Source organism: Egretta garzetta, unplaced genomic scaffold (assembly GCF_000687185.1).
Source record: "Egretta garzetta isolate BGI_Z169 unplaced genomic scaffold, ASM68718v1 scaffold332, whole genome shotgun sequence".
Taxonomy (NCBI): domain Eukaryota; kingdom Metazoa; phylum Chordata; class Aves; order Pelecaniformes; family Ardeidae; genus Egretta; species Egretta garzetta.
The window spans coordinates 1378296-1397122 of record NW_009258879.1 but is presented as its reverse complement, the minus strand read 5'-3'; the positions used below and the strand labels follow the sequence as shown (position 1 = coordinate 1397122).

The 18827-nt window shown below is 44.5% G+C and overlaps 1 protein-coding gene across 1 annotated transcript in view; it reads left to right on the top strand.

Annotated features, from left to right (window-relative positions):
- Positions 1 to 18827, top strand: part of GRM7 (glutamate metabotropic receptor 7) — a 288512-nt gene that overhangs the window by 212799 nt on the left and 56886 nt on the right. Inside the window, exons 7-8 of the mRNA XM_035889467.1 lie at positions 4326 to 4526; positions 11411 to 11550. Coding sequence (XP_035745360.1) covers positions 4326 to 4526; positions 11411 to 11550 — 341 coding nt within the window. The remainder of the gene's footprint in view (positions 1 to 4325; positions 4527 to 11410; positions 11551 to 18827) is intronic.

Here is an 18827-nt window from a genome sequence, read left to right as displayed (position 1 = left end):
TATTAATTGTAATATATGTAAAAATTATAGTTTTAAAATAATTTTCTTATTTAAATATTTTTATGTAATATATAAATTTATTGAGAGAGTGACGTATATGTATTTATAGAAAGAGCTGCCAGCACCAACCAGAATTGTGTAAACTTTCTCGATGAAGCCACCTTGAGGGTAGGAGAAGGAGTGAGACGTATGAGCAGAATTTATTGCAAACTGTCTGGATCTCTTTGCCGAGTGTGACTTGTGGGAGGGGACTGCAGCTCCACTGTGCCTTTCCTTTGCGAGCCAAAAACCCCGTGAAAGCCTTTGCTCATAGGCTGCTCAAAAATGCTTCAGCCTGATAGATGGTGCCCCGAGGGAAGCCAGGGTGGAGGAGACCTGGGCTGGCTCTGGAGAAGGGGGTCTGGCACCGGGCTTAGCTCCCCTGAGACCCCCACAGTGTCCCAACATGGCTGGGCTGGGGGTTCACAACTGCCCCTTTGCCAGGAGGTGCGCACAGCGCCTGTCTTGCTGCTTTTATCTGTAAGAAGCTAATGACTTCTGTGGCTTTCCTTATCTCCCAGGTATAATTAATAACTGAATTTGCATACACCCATACATACGGGAGCTATTCCTAAAGCACATGGTAAAACTTTCTGTTTGGCTTCTTCAGCTGAACCTAAGAGGGCAAAATAGTTGCCACACTACTGTTGAAGCTGGAATTAAAATTGTGCCCATCACTTAGGTTGACCCCTGTCTGCAGCTAGACTTTGGGCCTGATTTGCTGCTCCCTGGGTTACTATGATGGTTCACTCTGTTCAGTCAGGCCTATTAATTTGGATGTTTTCTTACCTTATTTTTAGTGTTGAAGTCTGAAGACCATTTGGCATGTGTAAAATACAGCAATTGCTTTGCAGGTTCTTTGCTGGTTTAAATTTGGGCTACACTTCTAATTGCAATGGTCTCTTTAAAAGGTGACTTAAGCTATGTTTGTATGAAGGATAGCACATTCTTGTTCTAATTGTATAAATTCATGCGTGTTTTCTGCGTGGGTAGTTACATTTGACTCCATATCTAGACTTCACACAAATTCTTGATGTTTAATACTCAACTAAACGGCTGTTTTCAGCAGAGGAAAGCATTCTGCTCACTGGAAACTCAATAGAGTTTTTCAAATCTTTATTATTTTCATACTTGGACACTGTCAATGTTGCTCTTGGTTTGTTAAGTAGATTTTGCTCAGGTTCCTTTCACAGGTATCTTGCCTGCTAAAGGTTTACTTTCTGCTCCGCATTTGGCCAGCTCTGCTCCTGGAACTTAATATGCCGGCCCAGTATTGTTTGTGCGCGGCGTTTCAATCCCAGCGTCGCTTCCCTCGGTGTGCATTTCTGTTGCATTGCTAATTGGGTTATGTAGCTGAGCTGAAACCACTTAAAAGCATTTTCCTTGTCAGGGCCTGGAAATGCAATAAGGTCTGTAATCAATGCGAGGGCAGTGAAATAATGAAAAGGACAGCATGTGGATGCTCACAGTCTGGAAGCTCTCTTGCCCTGCTGAATTTTTTGCAGGATTTCAGTGTTTCCAGGGTAGCTGAGATTTAAAATGGAGGGGCTTTCTCAGAGGGTGTCTCAAACAGAATTCGCAGGTTGAGTGGATCAGACGTCAGTGGTGCAGTTTGGTAATTAGGGAGAGAAACAAAAAAGAGGGAAAAGTGTAGATAATTAAATATGCTCATATGGGGGGATTTTTTCTTTGCTTATCTTCAAGCAAATCACTTGCAAGCGTATTTAGACATTCTTTGTGCTTGTAGAGTTTCTGTAAGAAGGTGGTAATCTCTCCGTGCTTACTGGTAATTCTGGTCCAGCACCTCTCCACTCAAAGAAGAAAGGGGTTGTTTGGGACTGGTGGGTATTTGGTGACGTAGCTCAGGTCCGCTTTTGGGTGTCTAATCTTTCAATGCATCGAATATAGAAAATAAACTGCTATAGTGCAGAAATCATAGAAAATGGGACTTTTCCTAGACCTTGTTGACTTCTAACAAGTCAATGGAAGTCATTGGGTGTAAACTACATGCTCACTGTCAGATTGGGAGCCATTGGACTGTATACAGTGCGTGTGTGTATATACACACTGTTTATGTTCACAAAAGTGTGTATGTATTTTATATATATTTATAAATTAATCCCATATTTATATAAATATATTAATTGTAATATATGTAATAATTATAGTTTTAAAATAATTTTCTTATTTAAATATTTTTATGTAATATATAAATTTATTGAGAGAGTGACGTATATGTATTTATAGAAAGAGCTGCCAGCACCAACCAGAATTGTGTAAACTTTCTCGATGAAGCCACCTTGAGGGTAGGAGAAGGAGTGAGACGTATGAGCAGAATTTATTGCAAACTGTCTGGATCTCTTTGCCGAGTGTGACTTGCGGGAGGGGACTGCAGCTCCACTGTGCCTTTCCTTTGCGAGCCAAAAACCCCGTGAAAGCCTTTGCTCATAGGCTGCTCAAAAATGCTTCAGCCTGATAGATGGTGCCCCGAGGGAAGCCAGGGTGGAGGAGACCTGGGCTGGCTCTGGAGAAGGGGGTCTGGCACCGGTAAAGCTGCTGTTCATCAGGGCGGGAGGCGAACATGTTAGCTGAGCAGCAACAGGAAAATGGGCTTCTTCCCTCTATTAAAAGTCATTAGTTCTCACAGTCATTAACAACTTGATTTCCTTTCCTTATTGGTATCAACTAGCTAATTTAAATTCACTCATCCCTATTTCTAATTAAGGATGTTAACAAAGGAATTTTCCCCACCTGTATCCTCCGACCGAGCATTTACTTTGATTGAAGGTCTCAAAAATATTTGCAAGAGATGACTCCGAGGGCTGGTTTCTTGGAGCTCCTGGCAGTACCCAGACCTGCGGGTACTGCAGGAGGGTGATCAAGACCAATGTGAGGTTAGGAAGAAGTGGGATGCTGCAGGTGGAACAAGTGGGATGTGGGGTTGCCACCCTTGGAAAATAATAGATTGGACTTCTGCTGCTTTCATGGCTGCGGCTCAGAACGCTTCACAAGCAGTAATTACATTTCATGAAACCCTGGTGAGATAGGTAAGTATAATCACACATTTTGCAGCTGAACAGATTGAATCCTGCGGGTGTTACTGGGCCAAGGTAAAACAAGAAGTTAGTGGACAATTTCAGGGGTGAAAAAAAAAAAAAAAAAGAGATTCCTGATTCTTAACCTGTTGTGCCTTGCTTTAAGCTCTGACGATACTGTTTGGTTTGCTGCTTAATTGCAGAGGCACCCGTTACCAGTTCCTGTAATCACGAAAGCAAGAAGGCCACGTTATTGCCTGGGCTTACAGTCAGGCTACCGGGTTACATATTCATCTTGGGTCTGAGAGGCAGAACGGTTAAGGCACGAGCCCACCACGTCAAATATTTAGATTCGGGTTTTTTGTCACTGCCGTGGAGCTCTTTTGGCTCTCTGTGGTTTAATTTCTGCATTCCACTTTCCGCCTGCAGAGTGCCTCTCTTCTCTCAGACTTTTCATGCCTTGGCCAGGCGGATGAGAGCATCTCTGAGGCAGAGTTTGTAGTTTCTAACACGCTGGGCGCTGCGGCGATCAAGGAATGACTTTCAAAGCACTGCTTTCCCCCCGTTGCAGTTGGGATGGCATTAAGCATTTGGATTCCTTAAGTTCTCGCCTGCTAAAATATTTTAAAGGCAATCAGCAGATTCTGAAGGACATTTCAGTCTCCACAGGTTGGGGAGCAGGGGGGGACGTAGTTAATGCAAACACACTGGGCTTCCCGAGGTGGCATTAATAGCAGGCACGTTCGCTCAATTCTCCGGAGCGCCCCTTCGGTTGCATCTGAAGTGCTGCTTTCTTCCCTCAGCCTGGCTCTGTCTTTCAATTAGAGACTGGGATTTGCAGCAGAACAAAACATCCGACGTTAAAACACCAGCTGTGCTTTACTTTAAATGCTTTCTCCTTTCAAAGGCATGCTTTGGGAGCATACGGAGTCTGGTGTTTTCTCTCTCTGAGATGGTCCCTGTAGGTTTGAATTTCAAGTTTGTGATCATGGTAGGATTTGTTCCTCTGGATTATGGTAGAATAACTTGCAAGAAGAAGCGTTGATGATTCTACTATCAAGAAAGAAGGTTTGGTTTAGGTTTAATTAGTAAAACCAGAACTCAAAATGTTTTATTGTATTGACCAAAACATACAGTTCTTGAAGTGTGCTCCGAGAGGATTCCTTTGTCTTTGATATCAGGAAAATACTGTTCCTTACTGTCCTTCTGTGTGTGTGTATATGTGTGTGTGTGTTTGTTTTTGACGTGCAGGACAGGAGAGGATTGGCAAAGACTCCCACTACGAGCAGGAGGGGAAGGTCCAGTTTGTGATCGATGCGGTGTACGCCATGGCGCACGCGCTCCACCACATGAACAAGGACCTCTGTGCCGACTACCCGGGGGTCTGCCCCGAGATGGAGCACGCGGGAGGCAAAAAGCTGCTCAAGTACATACGCAGCGTTAACTTCAACGGTGAGCCGAGACTGCCGCTTCAGGAGCGTATTAACTCCTGTGGCTTTTTTGCCCTTTAATTTCGCTTTATATATTTCTTTCATTCAGTGCAGATCAAGACTTTTTTGCTAGAGTTTGTGGCAGAAGACCATGTTTATTCAGTATCTATTGGAAAACATCGTGTTTTAGCCAAGGCAAATAGGCTACTACTGTCCAAAGACAGAAATCGCTGCTGCTGTTTTAGGATACCTTCCAGAATACTGATTTCCTATGGGAGAAATAGCTGGGTAAAAGCCTGAGCTTATCTCCAACCAAATATGCCTGTTGAAACCCCAGAAGTTGGTTAGCATAACACATCATTTTTCCTCTTTATTTATATTGTTTCCTGTGCTGAGCGAAACCAACTGGATGAAATTCCGGTACCCTGAGCCCAGCTCAGCTGCATGCTCAAGAGAAGGGAGAGGATGGCTAACGGCTGGCAGAGCCAGAACTAGGTGGTTTAGACAGAGTAGTTGCTCCAACCTTCATTCCTCTAGTGAGACTTCAGAGGAACATCCCGAGAATGTGGATGGGAGGATTTTATCTCCTTGTCTGCTTATCACTTGTGTATTTTTCTCTGCATTGCAGTGTATGAATATCAGCAAAATTTCCTTGCCTTGATGTGTTTTACTCTAATTTTATTAGTTTCATTAACAAACATTTACCTGCAACCAGCCCAGAAGCACCAGAGCAGATCACTTCCAGCAGGTAACGTTACAGCAACCCAATGGTATTTCCCCTTCATAGACCTTGCTGATGGGAGGTCTACCAGGAGGTCTTGCTGTTCTTGCCCTAGTTGTGTACGAGATGGACATCTGAGATCTAACCAGGAGCCAACAGGCCTCCAAATCCGTATTTAGAACAGATTTAGGGAAGTACTGAAAAAATATCCATTTGAAGTGTGGGAGGCAGCCTGGGCTGTCGCTGCCCGGGAAGAGGGGTGTGCTGAAGCTCCACGTTCTCGTTGGGCAGCCCGGGGAGGCCTTCCCTACTGTGATCTACTGACAAACATTTTTATTAATAAGCTGAACAAAACAGGGCTTTTCAGTCAGATGTGAGACTCATATTCAAACATGTACCTGTTATTTTTGATGGGATTTGAACTTTTATATCCCAGAATAGTTATCTTTACCAACAGGTTTCAGTGTATTTCATGGTCAAGCTCGGACATTTGTGCTGAGGGTATTTTTCTTTCCTGTATAAATCATCTTATAAACAGCAAAGTGAATGTGAGGAGCTTTTAATTTCTTTCCTTGAAGTGGTGTTAACAACAGCCAGGAGCAAATTTTGAGATGAATGAGCTGAGGAGGTCTGGAGAGTTCTACTTTGCTCCTTTTGGAAGGTTGGTTATGAAGGACAAAGCTCCTGCAGGAGGAGTACAGCATTCACATACAGTATTGCACTTGGGCCGTTTTAGCACTGGAAAGCAGCTCATACATGGTCATATCCGGACGGTTCTTGCGTATAAAGATGGTGAACAGTCATCTAATCATTTTAATAGAGCTGAGAAATGGTTTATGAGAAATTGGGTGTCCAGCTAACGTTGCCTACCATCCAGCTCCAAGCACTGGTTTGCACACCAACTTCAGTTCCCTTACTTGTGTTTCCTTGGCCAGGCTTGTCAAAGGTGACATTTGTGATTGATTTAAATTGCCTTATGGGGTTTTTCTTTGCTTGCATACATGGAACTCATGTCCAGCGCAGGGACTGAGGTAGCGGTTTGCTTTTTAGCATGGGAAGGAGAACGGTGACAAAACTGAGAGAGCTTTAAACCTTTTTAATTTCTCTTGGCTATCTAGACGTAGGCATTTACCATGGGAGAAGAACCGATTCCTTTTCAGGTCCATTTTCCAGGGGCAGAGTTTAGCTTTTTCATGTAATATGCGTAGTGCATAACGGCACATGTGTTTGCATGCCCAGGCTCCGTGTTCAGCTGCCACCTTTCTGGGGCTCATTCCTCGAGCTCTGGAAAGATGCTCTGAAGCCAGTTTCTTCTCAGTATTATATAAAAATAAATTCCCACAGTCCCTGTGGATTGGTTCAGTCTTCCCACTGGTACAGGATAAACCACCATTATATAACTGGATGGCCAGCCTGAAAAATCAGAGGGATGAGGGAATGGAAGAAGCAATGAGAGAGGCTTTGGCTGGTTTGCGTGGTGTATTCCTGTTGATAAAGCCTGGGAGCCCCCAGGACGTGGGTGCTGGTGTGTACATGTTCCTCCGTGGTGGGGAGGACAGGCACAGAGCAGTGCACTGCTGGGCTTGTGTCAGATGTCTTGGGTTTAGCCTTGGTCTTAACCTGCCCTTTCCTAAGTCACCAGCGCAGCCGTGCAACTCCATCTTGTGAAGGTTAAGTCTTGGGAAGCAATATTGACTCTATGCTTAAAATCCTGTTCTCCCAGTCTTCTACCTAAATTTATAGTAAAAACAGAAGGCAGAGCAGTGGGAGTGCTTTGCCCAAACCGTGTGCCAGAGAGAAAAATTGTGGCCCATTTCAAGCATCCTGAGCCCATAAGCTTGAGAACCTCTTTGCATGTAATAGATCTCCTTGTCACTGTGCAGTTGAAGTCATGCTGTCTGTGCCTGCTTTTGGAGTCTTTTCTTCCTTGCAAAGGTAATGACATTCATACAGAAAGAGCTCAAGCAACGCTCTAATGGAAAGAGAGTGGATTTGTACTAGGAGCTCAGTATGAATTTTCATATCATCATGCTACCTTGAGAACACAAAGGCCCCGAATATGGAAAACTTAAACCCACAAGTGTTCATGCAGTCAGATTCTGAAAATCTCAAAGTGCAAAGTGGTTGTATTTTTGCCAGTGAAAAAGCTAAAGATTCTGTTCCTATGAGCCCGTCAGGTCCTCAAACTGCAGGAAACGTGAACCGAATAATAAACACCTTGGCCAGGTACACCTGCCTAGCGCCCGGTGCTTCTCCTATTCATTCATTTCTCATCTTGTGGTGATTAAGAGATTGAAATCGTACAAATTCAACCAGATCATGTCTTTTTTAATGCATCCTGGAGGTGAGAGGTGTTGTGCTCTGTGCCTGTGTAGTGAGAAGGCAGATGCTTTTCTTGGGAACTGAAGGTGTCATGGCCTCCGAATGAGCAAGAAGCTGCAGCCTAGAGGCTAATACTCAGCTTCTGAAGTGCTTGTTGGGGCTGAGCAGAATTCTTATAAATCGTAATAGAAGGAAAATCAATCCTAAATTATCAAAAACCAACTAAAGAACCATGTCTTTTAATAATTAGAAGATCGAGAAGTCAAACAGCAAATAGGATCATTTTTGAAAGTACTGTTTCTTTTCTGTGATGAGGTTTTCCTACATTACTTTTCGTTATTTTCATAAGTGTGCAGGGGAACTTGACTTGCAAATGGAGACTGAAATGCTGCAGCAATTTAAAACAGGACTGACGGGTCCCTACAGACAGATGGTACAAAAAGAGCACCAAAACATGCACCAGAGCCCACACAGAGGTTAAAGGCGGCTTGCACTTACTAAGCAGATCCTTGGCTAGGAGTCCAATTACTCCAACTTCAAAGTCAGGAAGCGGCACGCTCCTGCTTGACTTATGACCCAAGATTATCAGTTCTTTGCGTTCCTGCAGATATTAGTCTTCCCTACAGGTCCCAGACTTTTCACAGCTTTTTTCTGTATAATTTTAATGCATAAATGGCAATGTTCCTGAAAATAGCAACGAGTGTTTACTACTGACTATCAAGTATCCATATTCATGCACGAGGTCGATGTCCCAAGGAACTGTGCCTTTAGGGGCCTCTGGAGGTGACCCAGCAAACAATCTTAAGGATTAATTTAAATGTCAGTGTTTAAAAGCTGTCTGCACACAGCTCTGCAAAGCAATGATTAGCAGTAACCTACAAAACATTTTCTTGCTACTGTGAAACACAGAAACAGTGCATTTCCGAGTGATAGTTCCTGATACGTTCTCGCTTTAAGACCTCTTAGGTCCATAACAGCACCTATCATTCACCTTGGCCTTCTGCTTATTGACCCTGTTTTCCACTGCCAGCACCACCTGCAGGTAAATTGCTCTGGATGCCCAGCCAGGGGATGGAGAGGTTTGGCTCTACCCCATGCACCCCGGTGGGGTGGTCATGGCTTAGCCAGCAGGGTTCTGGGCAATGTTCCTGATGGCCCATGAAGGTGACCATAGACATGCTCTCAGCCACTTGCCCTCAGCCTACAGAAGACTTAGAGGCAGCAGAGTTTGCCTCAGCACTCTTGACTTTGGCCGTGATGATGGTGTGTCTGCCTTCAGTCTGCCTCCTGACATGCAGACATGGACACTTCTTCATGCCCATGCTGGGGTTTTGCCAGGATGTGGGGAATCCACAAATGTCTGTGTTGCATTTTGGGAGCCTCACTTGAACTCCTACCCTTTGAATTGTACTTTTTTGTCAGCTCTGACAAAACCAAGCTTAACTAATAAGATACAGCCTTTTAAGAGTTGTGATTAGATAAATCCCATTTACTATTTGTGCTGACTTTTCAAAGGAGCCTAGGAACTACAGATATTTCTTCTTAGTCGCTTTGTTTTCACTGTAAACGTATTCTGGCTACCTTAATTAAATATTTCTTGATTTTTCTTTATGCTTCCATAAAGAAAAAAAAAAGACAGGTCATTGTCATAGGAGACACCCTTCTGAAGGGAACAGAAGGCCCAACATGCAGACCAGACCCACTTCTCAGGGAAGTCTGCTGCCTCCCTGGCTAAAGATGTGAAGACAAAACTTCCTAGCCTGGTACGGCCCTCAGATTATTATCTGTTGTCATTTTTCAGGTTGGAGAATTAAGCAGGGGGTTCAACAGAACTGCCACCTTGGACTTCTAAACAGGCCAAAGTCTGCCCTCCAGAAGACTGGTTGACAGAGTCCCTTGGGAGGCAGTCCCGAAGGGCAAAGGAGTCCAGGAAGGCTGGGCATTCTTCAAGAAGGAAATCTTCAAGGCACAGGAGCAGGCTGTCCCCATGTCCCGAAAGATGAGCTGGCAAGGAAGAAGACCAGCCTGGCTGAACAGAGAGCTTTGGCTGGAACTAAGGAAAAAAAGGAGAGTTTATGCCCTTTGGAAGAAGGGGCAGGCCACTCGGGAGGGCTACAGGGATGTTGTGAGTTTTTGCAGGGAGAAGAAAATAGACCAGTTTTTCTTGGGGTACCCAACCCCCTGAGCTGGAAGACAGCGATGCAGAGCAGAATAAAGCCCCCATAATCCAAGGGGAAATGCTTAGCAGGTCACCACTCAGACACACACAGGTCAATGGGGCCAGATGGTTTCCACCCAAGGGTACTGAGGGAGCAGGCAGAAGTGATCACCAAGCCACTTTCCATCACTGGATATTAGGAAAAATTCCTTCCCCAAAGGGCTGTCAAGCACTGGAATGGGCTGCCCAGGGAAAGGGTCGAGTCCCCGTCCCTGCGGGTATTTAAAAGACGTGTAGATGTGGTGCTTAGGGACAGGGTTTAGTGGTGGACTTGGCAGTGCTGGGTTAACAGTTGGACTTGATGATCTTAAGGGTCTTTTCCAACCTAAACAATTCGATGATTCTATAAGATTTTCTGTATCAGCCTTTGAACTGAATCTGCATCTGATCTCAGGGGATTGTAGGATAGACCGGAAACAATTATCCAGGGCTAGAATGGAAACTATGCTAATTCACTCCTTCAAATCTTTTTTCACTCACTGGAATTCAATGAAGAATGGGAATCATGGAGAAAACTGTAATCTTAAAGTTCAATGCTACGACAGGAGAGATTTTTTCATTGCTTTAGGGGAAAAAAAGTTACGCAGGAGGAGGAAGCTTTGAATATAGATATGCTGGAGAATTGTCATAATCTTCAATCTTGACACAATATTACTCTACCCTACTGAAACCTATTTTAATATGTCTTGAAATAAATGTCACCCTTGAAGTTTTCACCTAGAGATCTGAGGAAATGCAACGCTGCTTTGAATTCTCATCTGAGAAGGGGTTCTCATCTAATGCCGTGGTAATTGCAATGCAGATGTTCTGGTGAGAACTTGCCTGAGGATCAGGAGTCGCCTGTCCCATCGCTCGGGTATCGGGGCACCTCCAGGCTGCCAGCAGTGCAAAGGAAGGGTTGTGGGAGTATCCCTGCCTTGCTGCTTGCCCTGCACTTCTTCACCCGTATCAGTCACCTTAGTATATGGCAAATAAAATAAATTCAGGATCCTCATTCTGAACTGTTCCTGACTGAGATACTTTTCAGCCTGTGGCAGTGTCACAGAGCCTACATATGGGAGTACACAAGGAACAGTCTTCCTAGAGCTTAGCCTGTTCTTTTCCATCCCAACTGCATGCTGATTACAGGAATAAGAACATATTGTGGAGGAGGAAGCTATTTCTGGATGCTAGTCAAGATTCACTAGACCTGGGCTGACTTCTGACAGCAGTATCTCTCAGAAGCATATGGAACATTTTCTGGGGGAAAAAAAATCATTTAGAGGCTCCATTCACAGGAGTGATTTTCACTAAAGAACTCCCTGAGGAAAGAGAGATGGGAGGGAGGCTGGAGGGCAGGAAGAAAAGCCTTCTGATATTTCTTGCTTTGTGCAACGCTAGAGTGAAGTAAGGCTGATCCAGTTTTTCTTCGCTTTATTTTTAGTCAGTAGGTTTTGGCAGTGATAATTAATCTCGGGAAGAGGTCTCGGATTATGCCACTGTGTTCTGAAGCATCCGTTTTAGATAGCTGGGGTGATAGATGACCTTTGCCTGAAATGCATTGCTAGTCCAAAAGCTCTCAACTGTGACTAAATAAAATAGGTGCTGTAAAGATCTGGCTTTTGTTGGTTGTTTCGTTGGATTTTGTCTTGTTTTCTTCCCCCAGGCAGTGCTGGCACTCCAGTGATGTTCAACAAAAACGGTGATGCCCCAGGGCGCTATGACATCTTCCAGTACCACACCACCAACACCAGCACCCCGGGCTACCGCCTCATCGGCCAGTGGACAGATGACCTCCAGCTCAACGTGAGTCCATTTTTTTCTTTGCTTACATTTTTTTTTCTCGGGTACAGTCACTAAACATTTTTTTCATCCTGCAAGAATTAATAGGGATCCTTACGATTTCTTCACAGCTACATAATGCATTTTTTTTTTATGTTATCTCTCTTATTCTGTCCTGCAACCTTTTCTCTGTACCCTCAGTACCAAAGCTCCTCAGACTAATAGAGACATTAGGTGATCATGCAAATTTTATTACTTTTGCATGTTTGAAGTCCCTAGCTGGCAACTTGGAAAATGAAGCAGTAATGCGGTTTAGTTTGAAACCAATGGGCTTTCATTTGCAGATGCTTTCCAGTTTTTCTAGTTACATTCTTCAGTTTTTCTACTCTTAGGAAAGCTGAAACTAAATGTTTTTTGAGTGACTCACTTTGCTGGTGTCACTTTTAAGCAGATAGCAAAGATATCCATATGAATCAGACGGCCTTTTTGTAATGACGCCTGAAGAAAACCAAGTATGTAAGAGCAGGTGATCAAAGACCCCCGAGATACTTTGATGTTTCCCAGATGAAGAAAACACGACTGGAGGCTGAGAAAGCTGAAGACTCTTGTGTCAGCCTCATAGGTACAAGGATGGTCTGTGACAGGTCTCTGGAGACCTGGGTTCAAGCCTCCTGCTTGACTTTGTGCAAGTTGCTTGAGCCTCAAATACATGGAGAAATAGTGCTGGCTTAACGTTGTAGTTATCTGACTCCCTGTAGATCGTTAGTAAAGCACAAAGACAGGGTTTTCAGTTCAGTCTGACTGTTCTTCGGCAACACCGCCTGAACAAAACCAAGCTGTTCCTGAAGTGAAATGCCAGTTGCTACAAAAGGGTTTTCCTCTCTCAGTCAAAGCTCCCACACGAGGTTATACCAGCTCCCTCTCCTGGCATCGTCCTCCCTTGCTGTGTTATGGCTCCTGCCCTGCCTCTGCTGCTGGGTGTGCTTTGAAAGCCGTGGGGTGACAGGGCAGGCTGTGAGAGCGTCGCCCCGTCCCCGCACGCGCTCGAGGGCGCTCAGGACATAGCTGGCACGCAGCCTGTGCTCACAGCGACTGGCTTGTGCCTCGGGTCTCGGCGGGAAGACCCGGCGTAACGTTTGCTGCGCTTGGGGGCTGAGACCCGTTAATTGCGGGGAGATCCGAGCTGCCGGTCCACCCACGCAGCTCTTCAGCTGGGATGCAAGCCATGGGCGACCCAAGTAGATCAAAACACCGTCGTTCAGAGTGTAACTAAATGCAGGACCCTTTCTCTTTTTATTTTTAATGTTGCCTTCTCTGTTGTTAAATGAAGCAATTAATGCGGATTACCGAGGGTCCAGTCTTTGAGACGGACCACGATATTTTGCTCTTCTTGAATTCTGGCTCGTTTTGATTTGCCGTATGCTATTTCAGTGTTTTTCAACTTTCGATGTTCTATTTAAGGAAAACTGTATTAACTTGCAATTTGCAGTTCTTTTAGCAAAAATATTAATATTTTATTAAGCAAATCCTTCTTTATATAAATTACACATCCTGATTCATTAAAATTTAAAGCTAAATTAATGGAGCTTGATTTGTATTCCTGTTGTTGTGTTAAATGTTTCCATAAAAAGCACGCTTTCCTCACCCTTGCATCCTCACAGCTACAGGGTTATATCAGTCGTCGAGGTTCTCCCAGTAACTTCCCTTCTACTCACTTACGGGACCCAGTTTCTCGCACAGGATTAGCATTGCTGTGACAGTTCCTGTTTGTATTTTCTTACAATAATAAAGAAAATTGTGGAGGTTAGAGAAGTGAAGGATACCCTAAAATAACTAACCAAAATAATAGCTACTATTAAATACATCCCAGGAAAAACTGCCGAAGGCTACAATTTGTCTTCAGTAATTATTGTGGAGTGAACACTTCAGGATATATTTTCCCAATTCGTATTGCTTTAATACCAACAGAAGAGGGGAAGTAAATGCAAGGATGTTCGGTGAGAGTGCTAATTTTAATTTAGAAAATGCTGAGGTGATGCTTTGTTTTCCAAGAGACTTGTCATCTTGGGCAGTCTCGGTTAGTTCTGGCTGTCGGGATTTCCTCAATTACAATAAAGAAAAGTTGTTCTGCCCTACTATGCAGGCTGTAATGGTAAGGACGCTCCAGAGCTCAATGGCGGTAGGTAAATAAATGCCGAAGACCTTCATAGGTGAGTAAACATTTTCTTCTTTATCATTGTCCTCATTCAAAGGAGGAGCAAGAACGTTTTGCCATTTTATTTCCATGGAAGTAGTGCGGCTGTTCAGTCTGTCCTTGGTCTAATCGACAACGGTTTATGTTGCCTTCCCGTTCCTGGTTTTTTGGAGTGAGAGGCAGAAGTAGGGGAGGACAGGGCTCATTAATCTTGATAGCTCTACTGTATTTTTTCATGTAAAATTACAGAATAACTTCTTTTTACGTTTCTCTTTCTATTGCATAAGGCAGTAGATAGACCGAAGAGATCTTTAACAACAGATTTGCAAGTCTTAAAAACCCCTGATATGGCGTATTTTTGCTTTTTGTTGCCATGAGTTTATAAACCTTGTTTTACAAACTGTCTGAGACTCTGTATTTCTTTCAAACCTGACTGCTTCTCCCCATCTTTGTATCACCTTTGGTTTTTTATGCCTGGCCGTGAAGGCAGATGCCTGCTCCCTAGACACACGGGAGCCAGACTCTGCTCTCCCTTCAGCAGGTTTGATGTGAAGTGGCTCCTCTGAGCGCAGTTGACTCACCTTGGATTTACATTTCTGTATCTGAGGTCAGAATTTGGTCGATAACCAAGGAAATATTTTATGGCTTTTTGCTGCAGCAAACTTGGGACGTAAAGTAGTTTTTACGTAAGGACGGTGTAATTGCCAAACTCGCTGTTGCTCGCTTGATGTCAGGCAACCTGGCACAGCTTTGCCTGGTTCCCATTGTATGATTTAGTAGCAATTTTGGCTGTGTTTCACAGAGATCTACACAAGGATAGAATGAGCAGATGTCTAATATTAAATGGCTTGGCCAGAATTCCATGAAAAACTGTTGCAGTGCTTTGTTCTCCCTGCAGTGAAGTGTGATCACAAGATGCCCACCCACCTCCCATAAGAGGTCATGGAAAGGCACCTCCTGCCTCTCTCTCTTTTATGAAGATTATGTCAAGCTCTGTCAGCCCCTTTTTGGCCCCCTGCATGCAGGCTGAGTACGCAATATTTATAGTTCGCTTCCTCCTGCGGTTTGAAATGCCTTGCCCTGAATTTTAGGATCAGAAATTTGGCCAGCTGCATGCCTATTGAAACCCAGTGCCCCCCCCAGCCTGTTGAAAAGCAAAGACACAGCTAATGCAATTAGGCAATAAAACTATTGACCGCAGTAATATTAGCACCTGAAACCAGGGCTGTATTTTCCTGTGCTCGCGTTGAGTGTACGCTCGTGTATTACAGGGCGGTTGCATCATTACGAGGAGAGCTGGTTTGGTTGTATTTAGCTTTAATGGTGTGTTTCAAAAGAGAAAAGTGCCGGTGGTGGAAAGGAGGAAATCTAGCATGGGGAAAAGGAGGTGTGTGATGTACCAGCCAGTTTGTCGTCGGTTTGCTTTGCAAATGGGTGACTTTTCTTTTTTTTTTTTACTTTAGCAATAACTAGCGCTCTAACGTTTGTGCTGTTCAAGCAAAGAGTGAGGATGACTGGGTTAAGCGTGAAGGCGGAGTGGCCAGGAGGCACAGGTTCTGCTTTCATGCCTCAGGTTTCACTTGGAATTCTAGGAGGATAATTAACTCTCTGTGCTCTGTTTTACCCTGTGCATACCATAGATCAAACAGCAATAGATGTCTTCTTGCCATGTGTGCCTTTATCTGTCAGGCTCTGTAAAGCACTTTGAGGATGCTCAACAGGAGGCACTACAGGAACGCAAGGAGCTGGCTGACCAGCTCTGATACATGGCTGGCTTCTATGGATGCAACTTCCAGTGCTTTGAAGTGCCTGAAAAAACCCAGAAATGCATCTCTCCTGGAGGAACTGATGTGCCTGAAGGAGAAAGAAATGGATCACTCCTAGAGGAACTGCAGATTCTCATGGGAAATTTGGTGATATTGCTTCTCCTTCTCTATAGAGAGAGTTAACTCAGCAGGTCCCAGGTTTATTATGTTTTCACATCCAACCCCCCTGCGAGCATCCCTGAACTGTCAAAATCCAGAAAGAAAGAAAACAATCCCTGTGAAATTGTTGAATCTTATTTTTCCAGGGATTTGTCTTCCGCATACGCTATCACAGCAGCATTCTCTATCACGTTCCCGTGACTCCTTCCCATAGTCGTCTCCACAATTTTCCTGCAGTCCTGAGCTCCCTCCCGCAGCATTTGCCGTGCGAGCGACAGCCTGTACTGTGGCTGTCTTTGGCTTACGCATCTGGCGACTGGTTGCCTGGCTGGCCGAACCAAAAGGGTGAGGGAGATGCTCAGTGTTGGTGGATCTTTCTTCTAATTACCCACTGAGTTTTACCAGTCCTGCAGGCACATCCTTCCGAAATCTCTGCTTGTAGCAAATGTGCTTCAAGTTGGCCAGCAAGTTCAAACGTTATTAGGAAGGAGGTTGGTACAGAGAGATGGGTGGGTGGTCAGGACGTGCCTATGTTCTGCTTCCTTCAAATTTTCTTCTGAAATGGTAGCAAAGTTTAGAAATTTCCAACAGTTACGCAGAATGAAAAGTACAGCTACTTTTGCTCTTAATAATTTCTGTTTAAAATGTGTTTTATGCCAACATGTTGCCCAACAAGTAGACTACTATCGGATTTGGACAGGTAGGCGTACCGGTTCAGTCTCTGGTATCGCTGAAGTGAGCGGCAGCCTTGCATTTGACCGAAAAGCCAGAGTTTCAGCCTTTTCTTCCATCTCCACCCTGTTTTCCTACTTTATACTCACAGGCTTTGGGGGGTCGTTAAAAGGCTGAGCTGATTTAAAGTGTTCAGTTTGAGTGGCTTAGTCCTGGTTTGGGTGCGTCGGCGCTGCCGAGGCCGAGGGCCCTGTCCAGGCTCCCGTGCACGGATGCCAGCTGCTTTCTGTGCTCAGCACCAAAGGGGGTGCTGGGGTATTGGGGTCCCGCATGAGGGGCTACAGGTCCAGGCTGAGCACCAGGAAGGAAGCTCTGCCCAGGGCACGCGCCCTCGCCGCTGGTGGGGCACCCAGCTGAGATGTGCTGCTCATCTCACCCACCCCAACGCGCAGCACAGCGGCGGACGTGATGCCCTGTTTAACCTTCACCCTCGTCTTGGTGAGCAGTGAAATGCTTACAGGAGACCTGTTTATTTGCCATTAGAGAGGGATATCTTCCTAGAGCAAGCTAATGAGGTTTTTTTCAGTTTGATTGTCTAATTAATGCTGTACTTCTAGCCTATTAGTGTCCACATAGGGTGCATCATGTTGTTTTAATTGCATCGGCATCTCCAACTTGTCAAGCGCGCTCTTCCAGCTCGTGTTATGGCTCATAAAGGTGCCGCTGGGCACTCGGGTGCTGATCAGGCGCCGCAGCACATTTTCAGGACGGCTGAAGGAGGCGTATCCTCGGCTGTGGATGGAAAGCAAGATGTCCCGTCCATTATTAGGCTGTAGAGATAGCAAGTAGCTCTGACTTGAAACACGCTTCACTTCCAGAGCATCAGACAGGGTTAACTGCAGGCTCCAGATGAAATTAAAACATTTCTCTAATTAAATTTGTTTGCAAATAGAAACAGATACATATTAAAGGTGCCTAAACATAGCATGTGCAGAGATAGACAAAAAAATTTGGTGTAGTCTTACAGATGCGCCCTTGAAGCGTGGATTGCTTAGCTGCAGGAAGCGGTGCCCAGCTGGAACCACGACCGCCGGTCAGACGGAGCCTTTTGCCGGCAGGCGGGGGGGCTGGCTGCTTAGCAGCGCCTTGCGCTTTTATTCATTTCCTCCAGCACTAAGTGATAAATGGCTGCAATCTTTCGGAACAAGTGCTTGGAAGACTAATAGTATTGATAATTATCAATATGGCTCCATAAACATGTTCGTTACGTAGATCTAACTCCCCTTATAAATCCTGGCTCATGTTATAGGCTGTGAAGGAAATCCCTGTGTACTTATAACTCCCTCCTCCCTGGGGAAAGCACTGGATTATGTTGTTTTCTTCGCTGTAAGTTCAGGCCAGTATTTCAGAGGAATATGAAAAATGGAAAAAAAAAGTCTTGCTTTAAAAAAAGTAACGTTCCTGTACCTTGGATTTTCTGGTCTTGGAGCAAACGGGGAGTGGGTAGAGCTTGAGGGGTCAGCTTTCACCCTCCGGAGGATGGAGACACTTTTAAAAGACCATATCTGACCTCATAGTTAGAAGTACTTTATCTGAAATTTAAACCCTGAAATTTTACATTTCCCCACCTAGAAAATTTCAGCTTAAACCATCTCAGCTTAATGGAGCTGTGTGTAACCGAAAGCACAATTATTGGCAGCATTACCAGTTCTGGCTCCTAATGCATGTAACATATAATCACAAAACCCCTATTTGCAAATATGTATAAAAATGTGTGTGTTTACATCCCTTTATGTGTGTACATATGGACACATGGCTGTAGATACATACAGACCTTTGCAAGATGTAATCCTTAAGATTTCTCTTGGTTTGTGATATCTGAGTAAGCTCAAAATCATGGTTCAAAGATTACGTCAAGACAGATAAAAATTGGTATCAATTTCCTTCCTCATTTCCATTATTGTCACCTAAATTGGCCCTTGTAGTGTCATCTCCATTCCTGTTGCAGCCTGTAATGAGGAGCTGGTACAAAGATAAGGCATCTGTACTACAACCTGGAGCCTGAGATCTTGTGAGCTGACGGGTTGGCAGGAGGCATGCATTATTCAGGTGTTAGACCGTCTCATTAAACAAATTCGTCAAATGAGGTCAGGGTGTTATTTAAAATGAAGATTTTAAGTATTAAGCCTGATTAGTGTGTTTTGTTTTCATATGTCACTGCAGAACCCTGAGCTTTCCGCTGATGCAGCTACTTGTTGAAAATTCCCGCCCTGTACATTTTTAGTGGCATTGCCTAAACCCTTCATTAGCGGTACAGGACGGCATGCTGGTGCCCAGGGAGATGTAGCTGTATCCAGAATGAACTGGCTTTGCGATAGCTGAAAAAATGTGAATCATTTCAGCCACTGCCACCCCATTGGCATTTTCAGAAAGTAAGTTAATCCGGGCGCTCTCTTTCCCGCGGCGATAACCACTCAGCCCGGGCGGCTCCCGGTGAACTGCAACGGCTG